The sequence below is a fragment of the Neopelma chrysocephalum genome, unplaced genomic scaffold, assembly GCF_003984885.1.
Source record: "Neopelma chrysocephalum unplaced genomic scaffold, ASM398488v2 Primary Assembly neopelma1_97017, whole genome shotgun sequence".
NCBI lineage: Eukaryota > Metazoa > Chordata > Aves > Passeriformes > Pipridae > Neopelma > Neopelma chrysocephalum.
Window position 1 is genome coordinate 2,584,872 of NW_020925659.1, and position 17,616 is coordinate 2,602,487.

General features: G+C 40.2%; 1 protein-coding gene across 1 annotated transcript in view; it reads right to left on the reverse strand.

The window, feature by feature from the left end:
* The window catches only part of AUH (AU RNA binding methylglutaconyl-CoA hydratase), a gene marked incomplete at its 5' end in the record, with an annotated part of 111,764 nt that extends 94,149 nt beyond the window's left edge, over positions 1 to 17,615 (reverse strand). Inside the window, 3 exons of the mRNA XM_027671011.1 lie at positions 8,620 to 8,707; positions 8,805 to 8,872; positions 17,441 to 17,615. Coding sequence (XP_027526812.1) covers positions 8,620 to 8,707; positions 8,805 to 8,872; positions 17,441 to 17,615 — 331 coding nt within the window. The remainder of the gene's footprint in view (positions 1 to 8,619; positions 8,708 to 8,804; positions 8,873 to 17,440) is intronic.
* Between the last annotated feature and the right edge of the window lies 1 nt (position 17,616).

Consider the following 17,616-nt stretch of genomic DNA (forward strand, 5'->3'; position numbering starts at 1 on the left):
TAAAAAATATATTATTTTTATGAGGAATTAAAACTTACCATAACCTCGCTATGTTCTCCAATATCCAGAGATGCACTGCTTTTATGCTTCCCAGCACACTTAAACCAGATGGATGACACCAAGCATAGTATAGCCCTCTGTTGCTCAAAATTAGTTCTAAAGACAGAAAAACATCACATAAAGTAACCCCACACTTCAAGTAACTGAAGAAGGTGCTGTAGTTCCATGTGAATGTTCAGCCTTTGATGAGTATTACACTAGCAAAGTCACTATCCAAAAAAATGTTGATTCTGTTTGGCAAGGCACACCACATAACTAGAGGACCAACTCAGACAGATTTGGGTCTTTTCAGTAAATCTTAAGTAATAGTATGGATCACAAGTTCCAGACAGCTTCAAATCTACTGGGGAAGGAGAACGAAGAATGCTCATATTATTGAAATAAATACATTTCCATTTCTTAATGAGATATCACAAGCCACGCAAGAGAAGGAATGGACAGATGTTCTGTTTCATCAGTTTGAAAAAGCAAATATCAAAATTACATCAATCAAGGGAAAATATTGCTAAAAAGATGATTCTCTAGCTGGATTTCATAATTTATTTTTCATTAATGGCCTGATATTAAATTTGGTATTTATTTTGTGCTCACAAATCACAGTTAGCTCTGATCTACAGCTCATTCAAGACCAAAAAAGGAAGAAAAATTGCATGGATATATCCACAACTAGAATCCCCAGAAGAATACATCCAATTACCAGAAACTTTTCTTTTTTTTTTTTTTTAAGTTTTATGCTATGGCAATATTAGCTATAAATAATGTTGTCTCTACTTCCACTAGACCCTAAGAAAAACTCTGACACAGTCCACGGCAGTTCAAAGTACTTTCACTTCAAATTGTTTTCATTCAGTGGAAGAATGGAGTCTCTCTGAGACAGAAATTTAATATTTTTATAAATAGCTCCTGGTACTAAAGGAGTAACTAACTTAAAGCTGTCATTAGAGAACTTCAAAACTAGAGAAGGACACACAACATTTCATAGACAAGGCTTTAGAGCACACAGTGTCGGAAAAGAGAGACATCTAAACAGATGTCAAGCCTGACGAAAAGAATCCTGCATCTTACGTAAGGGATGGAAAAAAGAACAAAGCAGCTACAGACTTAGTCTCTTCAGATGGAGTTGTTCCACTTCATCTTCTGTACAGTACTTATTACACAGAATTGGTCACTACTCACTCATCTGGAGAGAAAGATTCCTCACTACTTTAATTTTAGCCCATTTTCTACACAAGTTTCTCTTGAGACTGTATATAACTAGCCCATCCTCAATTTCATACTTCCTTAAGAATAAAGGTGTTGCCTCAGTCTTATTTTGCAAAACCCATAACAACTGTGTTAACTTAGGCCATCTGCCAAGTGCCCACAAAGATGGTCTCTCAATTCCCCTCCTCAATAAGACAGGAGAGAAAATACAATTACAAGCTCATGGATCGAGATAAGGACAGGGAGATCACTGACTTGTTACCATTGTGGGCAAAACAAACCAGACTTAAGAAAGACAAATTTCATCTATTGCCAATAAGACGTGCATAGTGAGAAACAAAAAACAAAATAAAACCATCTTGCCCCCACTCTTCCTTCTCTCCTGGCTTAACTTTACTACTAACTCCTCCACCTCTCCCCACTGCTGCACATCACAACGGGGACTGGGAATGGGGTTTGCAGTAAGACCATAACACTTGTTCCTCAGAGGGCTCTTATCTGCTCCACAGTGGTCCTCCATGAGCTCCAGGGAAACAACCTGCTTTGCCGTGGTCTTCTCCTTGGGCTGCAAGGGAATCTCTGCTTTGGCACTTGGAGCACCCTCTCCCTTTCCTTCCTTCCTTCCCACTGAGCTCGGTGTCTTCAGGGCTGTTCCCCCACATTTTTTTCTCACTTCTCTCTCATGGCTCCTGCACACGGTTCTCTACCATTTCTAACTATGTTATCACAGAGGTGTCACCAGCATCACTCACAGACTCAGCTTTGGACAGTCATGGGTCTGTTTTGGAACTGGCTGCAGCTCACTATGTCCAGTACCAGGACAGCTCCTGGTCTCTTCTCAGAGAGGCCCATGTGAACTCAATACACTGGTTTAAAAACTATTCCCTGCTAGAGAACAACTTTCAGAAAGCTGAAAAAATGAAAAACAAATTCTATAGTTTGCTCAAGCAAGGCATTGAAATGACCAATGAGAAGGCAGACAAGTGATTCTTAGCCTAAAGTTTCACAGCTGATTAGATACTGATTTAAGGACTGCACTGTTGAGAACATTCCCACCCAACTTCCCATCCCATTCCTTGTGCCTGCCTCCTCAACAGGAATAGATCAGTCTTTTGGAGATTAAAAAAATAAACATAGTAAATTAAATTCTCATATTCTTAGTGAAAAATTTCCCGGAAACCTCCCACTTGTATTTTTTCTGCAGCTAAAGGATGTATGCACTTTTTTTTATTTTTGAAGCATAACTTAGCATGCAGCTATTTACTGTGCCATCATTTGCTGCCTTAGCTAAAAGTGATTTTTATTTGCTAATTTCCCAGTAGCTTGTTTTCCAAGGTACACATGATTAAAGGTAAATTTATGCAAAATAGTATGGATGACATAGCAGGCTGAACCCCTCTGAACTACATTCCAATACTAGAATCATGTCAGTGATCAATTAGGCACATAGCAACTCCGCCATACTGAGGGCTGAGAACAAGCTTTTGTTTAAGATTGACTTTTCTAGCTCTCATTCCAATTTCATCTGAAATTCAGTATGCGTTGCCAGCGTAGAAGGTAGAGGAGCATTTGGAGTTAACTGACTGAGGTACTTCCAAAAGAAAGACATTTAAAACAGCTTTTCTTATTGGGATTTTTTTCTGTATAGACCTAGGGATTAAACCACAATCCTAACTGCACTCTTTATTGGCTCAGCTGTCCAAAATGTCCTCTAGAAAATCATGTCAACAATTTGTTCTTTCAGAAAAACAACGACAAAATTAAGAAGTACAATAAATGATGCCAGACAAATGCAATCTGTAGGATCCAAACCTAACAGATTACTATGCACACACACAGAAGACAGAGATGACACAGGGCTGACCAACCTGCTGCATTTCACTTAATTGATTCTGCCCCAGGGGAAATGCAACCGGCATTGAGCCTAACAGTCTGCAAGCAGATAGCACCAGTTTGAATCTCAACATTGGTGCAAGCCTGGAGTGAAAAACAGAGGGAAAAAACCCAGCTACATACTACATATGAAGGCATTTATTTTGGGGAATGAAACGTATGTACAGCAACAAAAATATTCAGGAGACACTAAAACATTTTCATGCATGACCTGAATCCTCAAAAGGGAACAACGAAATAATACACAAACTCTCTTAGTGCTTGTGCAGAAGCTGGGATCTGGAGGACAAAATATGTTCTGGGAAAATATATACTCTCTCCTTGCCCATTTAACAGAGACTGCAGGGCAAAAGGAGAGTGCACCCACAGTAATACCTCCCTACTACTCCTGCTAGTTCTACAAAAATAAGAGTAGGTCAAGTATTTGAGAGCTATAATGGAATTCCTCTCCTCCTTCACTTCAAAACCTCATAAACAAAGAAGTCTTCAAGGATCTGCCCTAACAGGCTTGTCTGCTTCATAAACTTCTGCCAGGAAAACTACACCAGCTGGAGGTGGCAGCCGGGAACTAGACACCATACAGCCAATTCAGCCTTGCTGGAAACAAAATTCTGATGCAGACAATTTATGCCAACAGGAGAAGCATTTGGGTTGGCTTTACTCACACCACAGACTAAAATGATGAATTTTTGCTGGCAGAAAGATTACTCCTGCTTTTCTAAGAGAGGGCTTTATTGGCCAAGCTGCAGGAACTTTTAGGTTAAATGGTTTTAAGAGCTCTAATACACAAATTTTTCAAATTGTCTTGAAAACTTCTTACAACAACAACAAAAAAGTTCACTGTCTATATTCTGATATGTCTCAAAGATTTCTGAAATAAGGTCACCAAAGAACAACATTTTTTCAAATATGCCAAGTAAAAACTGTCTCAAAGCTCGCTCCCTTTTTATGCACACATACACAAAGCAAATAACTCTTCAATCTCACAACCTCTACTTCGGTTAGTCCAGTTAACTTTGAAAAAACAATACAGAAGAGACTGTCCTTAACACCTGTAGTCCAAAGACAGTCACCTCAAAAATCTCAACAAGTTACAAGTTCTTGTCCCAGAAAGTTCTCCCAACTCTGCATACAAAAGGAAATCCAGAAGTAGTGTGTTCCTCTAGGGAATCACAGCATTTCATTCTTCTCCTTTATGAGATGGCAACACTTTTTTGCATATCAACAGAGGGTGGATTCAGAGAAACTGACAATAACTCACATGTGGACTATTAGGAAAAAAACAGTCTCTGACTGTTTGGGACAGTAAGAGTTAAGCAACTGTCCTGCTTGGCCAGTTGAAAACTAGCAAAGGGTTTTATTTCTTAGCATGAGCTGCAAACTGAACCAATGGACTATGGGCCTCGGACAAACAAATGAGGAATACATTTTTTTAACACATATGCAAGCACCTTCTTGACAGGACATGAAAAGAGGGCTGGAGGAACATGACAATCCTAAGGGAAACTATTTTTGCACAAGGAACAGCAAGTGAAGGTGGAAGGAAAAGAATATAATAGTAGTCTGTTTCTTTAATCACTGCAGCCATCAACAGTCAAACTGTTTAAAAAGAAAAGAATGTTACCTGCTCTCAAATATCCATAGTTTTCAAGTGCAAAATATAGCGTAATCCCCATTTCATGTCACCAAACACACTGACAAGAGTGAGAGAGACAGGGGAAAAAAAAAATAAAGGAAACCAGCAGGCTTCAGCTTGCCAAAACATTTCCAAATGTAAAATTCTATAAAAACTAGAAGTTCTACAAATATTATTTTGCCTTGTATTCAAAGCCTTGGGAAATCAAAAGCAATAAAAATTGAGGTGCAATATTAGGTTGTTCAACTCTTCGGACCAAAGCCATCATCAAACACTGAAAACCAAGGAAAGCAGCTGTTAGACAATGTATTTTATCTGTACCTTCTCTCAGACCTCATGTTAAAATCAGAAGAAGCTGTAAGACTGTCTCCAGAATGACCCTGCTGGAGCAGAGAGGTTGGACCAGTTGACCACCCTGTAGTCCCTTCCAACCTGACCCATTCTGTGATTCTGTGAATACACTGCCACTTCAAAATTAGGTTTTGCATCAATTTCTGGATACTCCCTCCTCCCTTCCTCTCAGTACCACGTGTCCCAACAATACTACGTACGCACACTTCCAGAAATTTTTTGAAGGCGAAAAATCCTGAAAATCTGCTCACATAAAGTCCCTAAGCAATACCACTATATGTTAAAATTACATTAATAATGAAAAATGAAGCTATTCAAACTGCCTATGTAAATGTAATTCAGCCCCTTGTGCGAAAACCGCACAGCCCATGATCACTTTACCCATGGGACACCTGCCTTATTCCATGCACAAGACCGTGCCTTCCTCAAGAATGGAACACTGACAGGAAATAAAAGGACTCCTGCACAGACTCACCTGCTTTGGCTGCAGAACTGGGTACGTACGCAGGCCAGGACTAGTCATACATGTTCACTCCAGAAAGGCCAACACTTTACTTATTTGGTTTCAGACAAAGAAAGCAGCCAAGAAGTGACTTGGAGCCAGAGCACTTCTAATGGAAGCACAAGAAGCCCTCATGGACATAATTACTCATAGGCATAGTCTGCTCATAGACACAGACATCCTTAACCTAAGCAATTCTTTGACTTCTAGGTGTCCCTTTTGATCAGTGCTAGAGCATTAATGAGGAACTTTCTGCGCCCACAGATGTATGGAGTATAAAACAGGAGATACAGAGAAAGCAGTAGTAAAAGATTCAAAGTGAATTTTTAGGCAGAAATGAAAGGATACGATTTCTGCTGGCACATGTCTACATTCTTTTATACAATTCCTTTTTTTTTTCCCCCCTCCCATTTCACCATGTGAAAATTCCATAATTTGGAATCATACCCAAATCCCGATCAATCACCAACAGAGTTTAAATCTTTTAACCATCCACTGTGTTATTTTGTGAAAAACAGTCGGATGTCAATTTTTGTGGATTAAGCCTTAGAAGGAAATAAGACACTTGGCCTGTGGCTTTCACAGATTTTTGTTGATAGCTGAAGAATGGCAAGATTTAATGATCTTGGACTTCTTTTCACACATAAAAGGGAACTACATTCTAGGACAAAGTTTCTCAATATGCGGTCTGTAAAACATCAGATGGTGGTCCAAAAAATCATCATAAAAATGTATTTTTAAAAACATACATTCCCATATATGCAAGCAAGAAAACATAATTGAGGAAATACAAAAAAAAAATAAAACAAACATTCCAAGATTAGTCTAACTGAATAGCACTATAATGCCTAAGAAAATGTGACATTTCACCAGACGACCCTTGCATTTTTTTAAGGAAATTAAGTGTTCTTGAAACAACACATTGTCCTTTAATATTTAAGTTTGAAAACACTTTCTTCTGTTCTACTGAATTTCCTTAGTAAGTCCCCTCCAGAAAATGTCTTCTTACATCCAGAGTTTCCCCCTTCATACTACTTCCCTAAGCTGTTACCTGTTTTTTCCACATCCCACTACACTTTCTCAGTTTTCATTTTCTGTAGAGACACCTCTTAAAGTCATCTACTGAAGGAAGCCATCCATCCACTGAGCTCCTTCTGCCTCTTTTCATTGACAAACTCTGCCTCAGGTATTCTGGTTCACCCTGAATTTCAGTTACCACTGTTGGAACATCCTTTAATTCATTGGTTCAGTTGCCAGAATCTCCTTTTTTAGGATCCTTGTTTTACCCATCACTTTTTTAAAATTATAGACACCTAGTCCACACCCTATCTCTACTCCCTGTATTAAGATCCAGATATAGCTATCCAGCCCTCGTCTTTCACAGTCTTCTTTTCAGGGTTAATTTTCCTTCCTACTGTCCAACAAAAACATCCTTGATCTTGTCTACTGTCAGTTGTATATACACACTTTGAGTTGCCTTTTTTTTTTCCTAAGCCAGACAAACAATCAACAATGACTATGTTAAATCTTGATACCAAAACAGCTCTGAATAGTCAGCCAACAAAGAATACTGGAGAAGTACTTGGAGCTCACAAATACAATATTAATAGCATACCTGAGATACTCTCCCTCAAAATCAGTATTACCGCTCTACTATTTTCTCTATAACACTATCATAAAATTCAAGAATGTTAAATAAAAAATGGTTTCAAAAACCCAACAGTTGATAACAAATGCCAACTGTCACCTTTTTATTTGAAGTACACAGCAGCTAACCTGAAACCCCATTTGTATGTGTTGCTCTGACGCTACACTCTTCATCAGTTTAAAAACTACAGTCTTAAAACCCTTTTTCCTGACATTACTAGTAACTGATTTTTAAAACTTGTTTGTTTAACACAAGATGTAACCTTTAAATTAAATACCCTGATTAATACATATACATTAACATAATTATATGTATTACTAAATACTTGATTGTTCTGTTTTTTCAAGACAATCCTTTTCACAAGTCTTGTAAGTGGCAAACTGTATCTGCATGAAAACAGACTTATTAAAAGCAACAAAAAAATTTAAACTCAACTAAAAGGGCTTAGGTAGGTATATATGCAAAAAATTGAAAAAAACTATTTTGTATTTAAAACTGAAATAACTATGCTGTGTTGTGCTATCAAGCATAATGACTAGGTAAATGATAGAACAGAAAAATTTCAGAACTGATCTCTTTCTTGACAGTTCAGTTCTATTCATATATTAGAAAGAACAAACTGATTTACTTCTGTTTTCAGTTTTAAATGGATTTAAATTAGATTTGAATAAGGTAGCAACCAGTTGAAACATTCAAAAATAAGAAGACTATTCACTGGATATCCACAGAAGACACTGTTGCATGAATTGATCTTGATATGTCAACAAATGCTGTTTCCCAGCGCCTGGTAGTTGAGAGTTTTTGTTTTCCTGAGCACTTTGGCAAGACTCATGTGCTGTTGGATATGTGGGTTGGGGTGTGTGCTTTTTGTTTTGATTTGTTTTTAATTTCAGAATACATTCAGCCTGCAGTAACATGCATATTCATCATGAAATTTTAAGTTTACGTGCGTTTCTTTAATTAAAAATTCAATTTATAATGTTTAAAATAGAGGTTTGATACAGCTTTCTACAAAGCCTCTTTATACAGCCTCTAGTGTTATTTGGACTTTTTCTGACATACATGCAAGATTTTCTGGGAGTTCAATTAGATGACTTTTCACTACCATGGGTAAGCTATTATATATTTTGAAACACTTTATGACACAGAAAGAATAAAACCAATATTTAGTTCTTGTCAGCAATTGAGGAAAATCATACAAAAATGTTTTGTTTGCTACTGAGATGAATATATGAAAAAGACATGTTTCCTTGGAATCTGGGCCTTTTTTTTTGTGCAATAAGAGATAGAGACTTCCAGCTTCTCAGGAAAATTAAGTTTGCATACCAGCACAGAATATCCCTGGGACTTCACTCCGGAATATAACAGTTCGTACTTTCTTATCAGATTTCAAAGCATCCACAGCTTTTGACATCTACAGAGAAAAGGAGGAAGGGGAATAACCAAACACTTTTTAAAGTGCTTCATTCCAATATTTCACCTTTATACTAAAAACTATTCTTTTCACTTACCATTTTTACAAGATTTTTGCTAAGTGCATTCTTGGCATGAGATCTGTTTAATCCAAGCACCACAATTCCTGGAGGGGAAGAAATTATTGTTACAATGTAGTAAAATATGTATCATCTCTGTAAAATATTATTACTTTGAATTACACAAGAGGAATCAAGGGCTGCAAAAAAAGTTTCTGAAAGAAAATAAACTTTCCAATACTCGACAGAATTTACACGTTTTAAGAACAAATATATGGCCCTGACACCTTCACATGGAAACACTGCTTACAAAGGTTGAGTGTAGAATTACACAATTGCATGCACAAACTTCATGTTTGTGAGTGAAGTGCTGACATGCAATCAGGAAAGATCCTTAATTGTAAAGCATATGTTTCCATATTTAGATAGCCTGTCTTCAGAGACTTCTTAAAGCATGAAGTGTTACCACAGCTAAGACCAGCAACTCAGAGAGGTAGAAGGAAGTCACAAACATACAAAGAATACCAACAATGGGAAACTTGTACTTTTGTTTAAAAAGGAACAAAATCATGCAAAAGTTCTCCCCCAAGACACAAAAACCAAGCTCAATCCTTGGTACACAGCTCCAAAGATACATTCACAGCTCCCCTTGTCCAGATAAATCAGTTGTCTCACCAACTGATGATGCTGATTTGAATGTTGCAGCAGAAACACCATTTGTCTGTCCTTATTCAGCCCCCCTCATCTTAACAGGCATGATTATCAAACAGGAAAATCCTGAAAGGTTTATTTTGCTAATGTCTAAGTTTACTATGCCTATAGCAATCTTTTAGACAATTACTGCCTCAACCCAATGCAGCTCCCTGAATTAGAAACACCAGCACACTGATTCAGCCCTGGTAAGGTTTTATCTATCAGTAACTTTTATGCAGAGAATGCAGGGATGAAGAGAGAAAAGGGACTAGGACAGGGACTGCAAATGAAAGGTCAAAAGGGAGCTCTACCTTAAACAAAAATGCCCATAGTATTGCCATCAAGGTACAAGACAAAAAAAGAAATTCCAGAAACTCAATATTTGCCCAGGTGATTACTACTTCACCACTCAGGTTTGAATGCATAACCTATATGAAATCTGGCTCTCATACCCTCCACAGGGTGGAAATTCTGTCCTCCCACAGGACTGACCATCAGTGCTTAGCCCCCTTCCTCTGCTTCCTCCTGCACGTGTGCCTCTTTCTTGCTCCCAAGGCACAGTCAATTCCTATGTATGGATACCTCCAAAGAGAGGTGAGGAGCCAGGCTAACCCAAATGACCTTCACTCCCTTGTTCTACAAACCTAAATTCCACCTGTTTATCCCCATGGGTGGAGGTATTCACACAGCACCATCTGCAAGGGTGGTTATTCAGCACTTACGCAGGAATCTGTTTATGTTCTGTTAAGCAAAAAGGAGTGGTGCTGTAGCACTTCTCTGCTGTCACAACTTCTTCAGGAGGATCACTCCAAATTCAAACACTGTATATGTCCAACGCAATAGATTAGACAAATGCAACACCACACTTTAAAGAAACAAAAGACCCCTTGACGTCAATTTGATGTTAAACTTTCAGGTACATTACAAATCCCATGTTTGAAAGAACTAGAGATGCTATTATCCCAAACCATACTCCAGTTAGGAAATATAGTCCTTTTCAGAAGCACATTAATCTCAACAGCAATGACACTTAACGACACTTGAATTTTTCTTCTCTCCACTAGAGCCCAAAGACTGTCGCTCCACCACCAACAATAATCTATTCAGAAGTAAGTTTCAATTAACATTAAAGCACATTCAATATTTTTTCCTACAAACAGATGATCCTTGAAGACATATCCTACAAGTTGATTCCTCTTAGCAGTGTTGAATCAAGTCATAAAACTACCATTTCTTCTTCCTTCTCCAGAAGTAAGAGATAAAGATAACACCCATTCAGCTAATCTATTTCTTAAGTAGGAAAAAAAAAGATGAAGCAAGAAACACAACAGGAAAAGCATAAGAGGTTTGCAAGAGAAAACTACATATTGCATTGATCTACACAAAAGACACTCCTTGAATTCATGCTTCAATCAGTTTTGTCCTGATACCCCATTACTACAAGACCCGAGTATCCTGAGGATGGAAGGGACCCTAAAGATCATCTAGCTCTAAGCCCCATGCAATGATCACGGACACCTTGCACTAGACCATGTTGCTCAAAGCCCCATCCAACCTGGCCTTGAACACTTCCAGGGACAGTGCATCCACAACTTCTCTGGGCAATCTGTTCCAGCGCCTCACAACCCTCACAGTAAAGAATTTCTTCCTAATATCCAGCCAAACCTGTTCTCTTTCAGCTTAAAGCCCTTGTCTTATCACTATATGGCATTGCAAAAAGTTCCTCTCCAGACTTCTTGTAGCGTTCCTTCAGGTACCAGAAGGTCACAGTAGGTCACCCTGGAGCCTGCTCTTCAGGCTGAACAATCCTAATTCCCTCAGCCTTTCCTCATAGGACAGGTGGTCCATCCCTCTAATCATACTCATGGCCTACTCTGGACTTGCTCCAACAAGTCGATGTCCTTCCTGTGCTGAGCACCCCGGAGCTGGATGCAGTGTTCCATGCGGGGTGTCCCAGAGCAGAGGGGCAGAATCCCCTCCCTTGCCCTGCTGGCCACGCTGCTTTGGATGCAGCCCAGGACACAACTGGCTTTCTGGGCTGTGAGTGCACATTGCTGGGTCATGTCCAGCCTCTCACCCACCAGCACCCCCAGGTCCATCTCAGCAGGGCTGCTCTTGATCTGTTCATCCCCCAGCCTGTGCTGATACTGGGGGTTGTCATGATCCAGGTGCAGCACCTTGCACTGGGTCTTGTTGAGCCTCATGAGATTCCCATGGCTTCACTTCTCGAGCTTGTCCAGGGCCCTCTGGATGGCATCCCATCCTTCAGGTGTGTCAACTCATCTGCACCACTCAGCTTGGCATCCTCTGCAAATTTGCTGAGGGTGCACTCAATCATTTAATCTGTGTCATTAATGAAGATACTAAATAGCACTGGTCCCAATACAGACTCCTGAGTTGTCACTGATGTCCATGACTAGGTTGGTCAGGCAGGACCTGCCCTTGGTGAAGCCATGCTGGCAGTGTTGAATCACCTCCCTGTCCTCCATGGGCCTTAGCACAGCTTCCAAGAGGATCTATTCCATGACCTTCACAGGCACAGAGGTGAGGCTGACGGGTTGGTAGTTCCCAGGGTCCTCCTTTCTGTCCTTTTATAAAGATGGGTACAATGTTTCTCCTCTTCCAGTCACCTCGGATTTCACCTGACTGCCATGACTTTTTGATAATCCCTGTTACATTGTCATCTGAAGCATTTAATCATCGTTCATTCTTTCTAAAGTGCTCAGATATAGATGTGCTTTCCAAAATCTTTTAAAATAAACTGCTTGAAAAATCTACTTGTAAAAGAAAAAAATACTAAAAAGTAATCATTAACACATATAAGTAGGAATAATAATAATGATAATCATGATAATGATAATAATGATGATGATGATGATGATGATAATAACTGCAGTATCTGTATGGTATCAGAAACGTGGCAGATATACTGAGAAGGATTAAGCATTCACATAATACTAAACTCAATATTAATTTCATAGTTTTTCCTGGGAGTCATCCCCACATTTTTCTGGGACACACTTCAGCACATAAGGTGCATCTATTAAAAATTACATCCACATACTGAAAACTAACTTCATCCATGCTGGTTAGGCTCTCCAAAAGATGATGATTCCCAATGTTGTCTAATATAAGCAGTCATACTTCTGTATACTACTTTCCTAGCCAACCATCAGAGAAAAAGCATATGCAAATGTACATTATGTTCTCTGCTTATAAGTTACCTCTGTCAAAAGAAAAAAACTGCCTGTGGTATAAATCTCAATGTTTAAGAGAAAAAAATATGAAAGTAATGCATAACAAAAACAAAAAAAATGTCTTTTAGTAAAATAAAGATACATATATGTTTGAAAGATAGCTTCAAAATACATGTAAATTCCCAGAAACACCCTGATTTCATAGCATCCACTAAATTTAAGATGTGTATAACATGAAGTGATTAGACCATGGTTTAACTACAGTTTTTATCAACACTCAGGAAATCTTACTTATAAATAATGATTTTTATCTCTTTTATCTTGTACTTTTTGGTGATCAAAACACTCATCCTCAATGTTTGGTAGAAACACATTTATATGGTCACTTACAAATAAATCCTGTCATTACACTCATATTAGTAATTCTGTCAGAGCCAGAAAGATTTACTAACCTGCACAAAAAGTACTTGTAGAATTCTAAATTGTACAAAAACGTAATCTTCCACAATTAAAAAAAAATATTTTTAAAAAGTCTGAATTATGCACTGAAAAATGGAAGGATGATCAAAGAGAGCTAAGTTACTTTTAAGTTGGTCTCACTTAACTACTCAGATAAACCAAGGCAAACAAGTTGACTTACATGTCTATTATTCTGGAATAGTTTCTTAAGTAAAACAAGAACATATGGTGAGCATATCATGCAGAATTCTGATGGCTTCCATTAACAACCTTATCAAGAAGTATTTAAGTGTAAAATCACACCAATGTTTACTAGACAGTACTTTCTATAAACACCAAAACACTCTTCAAAATCCCCTATCTGCACCTGTTTCATCTCTAAATACCACTTCAATTTTTTTCTGCACTTCTTAAACTAGTAGATCTCACCTGCTCAGCCCTGCTTTAAAGATAGCAGGAAAAGTATTTCCAATTCACCAGCTAGCTATCAGTTTCCAACCTCTACTCTATGCAAACAACTTCAACTGAGACCATATTTGTTCTGCCCGTTCTATGTATGCTAAAATTCCAACTGAAGAGGACCAAAACTGTCTTACATACTCTAAACTGAACTAAAACCAGCTGAAAAACTTAAGAATAATGAGTCATTCTAGGGTAAAATCTAAATTTTACAAATGTTTATGTCACATTCCAGCAAGTGACACTGCAACACTGGAGTCAAGACTAAGAAGATATTTCTCCTAATTCCATCTGTATTAAAGAGCGAAAGCACTAAGCTCATTTAAATTTGTAACAGGATCACAAATGCAACTTGGCTAAAAGGTCTGAAATGTCAACAGCTGTAATACATTTCAGCCCTAGTGATAATCATATAGAATCTCAAATAAAGTAAAAGATACATACTTAATTAAAAAGTACTAAGGCACTGATGGTCACCTTTACTCATAGAAAACCAATACTAAAAATTTCAAAAGCTGCAATATGTGCAGAATACGTAGGTATTTTACAATCACATTCTTTCAAAAATCTCACACTTTCTCTGTTCTAGTTCAGCTTAAATTTGGAAGCTGGAAAGTCTTGAGTTAAAATTTCAATAACCAGCCTTTTCAAATACACTATCATTTTAGTTTAACGACTTCCAAAACCTGGGGTATACAAAGCCCTTGAAAGTGATATGAAGCAGAACATTTTGCTACTTTGCCTGCAGGAAAAGATTTGTCTACAGCTACAGGTCAGGCAGTTACTGTCAGTTTTCCTTCCTCCCCAGTATCTTCAGCCGTAAAAGCCCCTGGAAAATATATCCTTCTCCAAGCAGCATGGAAACACTAGGCATGTGGAAGAGCCCATGCATGAAAAAGCATCTGTGTGGTGTAAAAGGTAGTCAGAGGGACAGGGTCTGACTCTGGGTGGAGTCAACAAGTATGTGTTGGAAAATTATGATGGAGCCACAACACTGGGGTCCCTCTTGGGAAAGTCTACAACGTGAAATGGTAGAAAAAGGAATGGTAGGCTGGAGAAGAGCAAGAAGGATCACAGTGGTGTATACAAAGTTAGTGTCCTCATTCAGCAGGGGTATTACACGCCATAAGCAGATAAAGATAGATGGACTTGGCATACAAGGTGAGGAGGAGAATGTGCAGTAGCACTACAGGGAGAAAGCAGAGATATTTCTTCTGTGGAAACGTCTGCTCTTTGTGCTGCTGAAGGAGGCATATGAAATTTATGTCTCCTTCTGGCTTACTTCTAGACCCTTGTTCTTATCCTTTTCTAACAAACAGTATTTGCTTCTATATCCTTCTGAAAGTTAATGTCAAAGAAAATTTCTTCTGCCAAAGAGAATTCATGAAACAAAAATATGTTGATTGAATCCTTTCTTATGATAGCCACAGTTCATTTTAAATACTATCCCCGTGTTTTGGGGCATTAGGTTAGATATTCAGTACAAAACACCTTCATAACATTACAAAAGCAATGATTCATAGCTGATTCAACAGCTGGAACACACCACCTAATTCTATTATTTGTTGTATAATAGCAGAAATAAAAACTGAGTACTATCTAAGATCATGATATTTTCCACCACTTCTTGGTAAAGCATAAAATAAACAAGGAAAAACACTCCTCCAACATTTTACAAAACCTTCTTTGCTCCTGCCTTGCCTCTTCCTCTACTTAAAATAATCCTGAAAAAAATCAAAATAGATGTTTAAAACTAATTCCACAGTTGGTTGGAAAAACACGACTACGGTGTACCTTGAAGGAACTTGAAAGAGCTGGGAACAGAACTACAACTAAGACAGAGGATAATTTCAGGATCAGATTACATCATCTTTACAATCAACTCTTAACAATGACAAAAAACCTACCCTCAGATGAAAGTAAAACCTCAGCTTTCCCTTTAAAAAAGGAATGATCTTCTAAGCCTCATGCTAAATTTTGAAGTTTTAGTTACCTCTCTGTACACATATACAAATCTATATGCAGGCATACTCAACTTACAGGCATTTGCCTGAATTTGCAGCAGGTCTGAAATAGCTGAGTTAACATGCTGAAAAGACATAAACTGCACTGTGCACCTCAACACATAGTTCCAAGATACACTCTCCATGTGCTGCAGATGAAGAACACTCTACACTATTGCCCTCTCTGTAAAAGCAGGTATAACATCATAGCTATAAAAATAAATCCTCAGGAATGGAGAATTTACTCCTTCTCTACCACTCCTAGCCCTGCTGCACTGAAATGGGAAGGAAGTGACAAACACCAAAGGAGGTGAAACACCTCTGAAGGAAGAACACCTGCAAAATCTGGAGAGCAACAAACCAGGAGAGGAAGTACAAAGTGTCCATGCTGTGATGCATTGGCTCCAGACTATTACAGAGCACAGATTTTCTTTCTCTGTTTAACCAATGGGGTTAAAACAAAACTCTTGGTATAGTTGAGCAGACTAAGGTCAGCAGCAGTTGACAACTATAAAAGCAAGGAAGAGGGCAGGATTATTAGGAAAGTGGCATGAGATGAGAGAATGCAGAAGCCACACTTTCTGGCACAGAAAACATCGATACAAATCCTATGCCCTTGTATGCCTCTGACCAAAAGCACAAAACGGGTGTGAGAAGCAGCACAACTTTGGCAGTTTTGCTCCTAAACTTCATTTTCTCCCAGTTGGAGAGGCCAACAGATGACAACTCAGAAAGGCACACGTTGCACACACAGTACGTGCACTGCAGTGCTCTGAAAAAGAACGGTGGTAGAGGGGACACACCTGAAGGACACGATGCCATCCAGAGGGACCTAGGCAGGCTCAAGAAGCAGGCATGTGGGAATCTCAGGCGGTTTAACAAGACCAAGTGCAAGGTGCTGCACCTGGATTAGGGCAATCCCCACTATCAGCACAGGCTGGGGATGAACAGGTCAAGAGCAGCCCTGCTGAGAGCAACCTGGGGGTGCTGGTGGGTGAGAGGCTGGACATGACCCAGCAATGTGCACTCACAGCCCAGAAAGCCAGTTGTGTCCTGGGCTCCATCCAAAGCAGCGTGGCCAGCAGGGCAAGGGAGGGGATTCTGCCCCTCTGCTCTGGGACACCCCACCTGGAATGCTGCATCCAGCTCCGGGGTGCTCAGCACAGGAAGGACATGAACCTGTTGGAGTGAATCTGAAGCAGGGCTGCCGAGATGACTAGAGGGATGGACCACCTGTCCTACGAGGAAAGGCTGAGAGAACTGGGATTGTTCAGCCTAGAAAAGGGAAGGCTTTGGGATGACCTAATTGCAGCTTTCTAGTACTGAAGGGAACTTACAAGGAAGACGAAGTAAGACACAAGGGCACCCAGCGACAGGACAAGGGGAAATGGGTTCAAATTTAAAGAGTGTAGGTTTAGATTAGATATTTGGGGGAAAATGCTTTACTGTGAGAGTGGTGAGGCACTGGAACAGGTTTCCCAGGGAAGCTGTGGATGGCCCATTTTTGGAGGTGTTCGAGGCCAGGTTGGATGGAGCTCTGAGCAACCCGGTCCAGTGAAAGGTGTTCCTGCTCCAGGCAGGGGGGTCGGAACGAAACGACCTTTTAAGGTCGCCTCCCAACCCAAACCGTTCAACGAGTCTAAGCAAAGCCCAGAGACACGAAGCTGACCCAGTTCCTCCGCTGCCCTGCCGGCAGCTCCCGGCATCCTGCGGCGCAACCCCGGCCCGGTGACAGGCGGAGGAGGAGCCGCCGCTCCTCCCGCCCCTCGCCGCTCCCGCAGGGCCGCCCTGTCCCTGCCCCGCAGGGGTCACCCCGGCCGGGCCGGGGCAGCGGGGGGGCAGGGCCGCCCGCTCCCCTCGTTACCTTTGTGCTCATCGTCCAGGTAGCGGACGCGCAGCTCCTCCTCTTCCTTCGCCTGCGAGCCGTAGCTCCTCCCGGCCGAGGGGCGAGCGGCGGCGGCGCCTCCCCGCAGGGCCGGGGCGCGGTGCGCGGCGCGGCCGAGGGCGGCGGAGGTGGCGGCCGCCGCGGCCGGGAGCCCG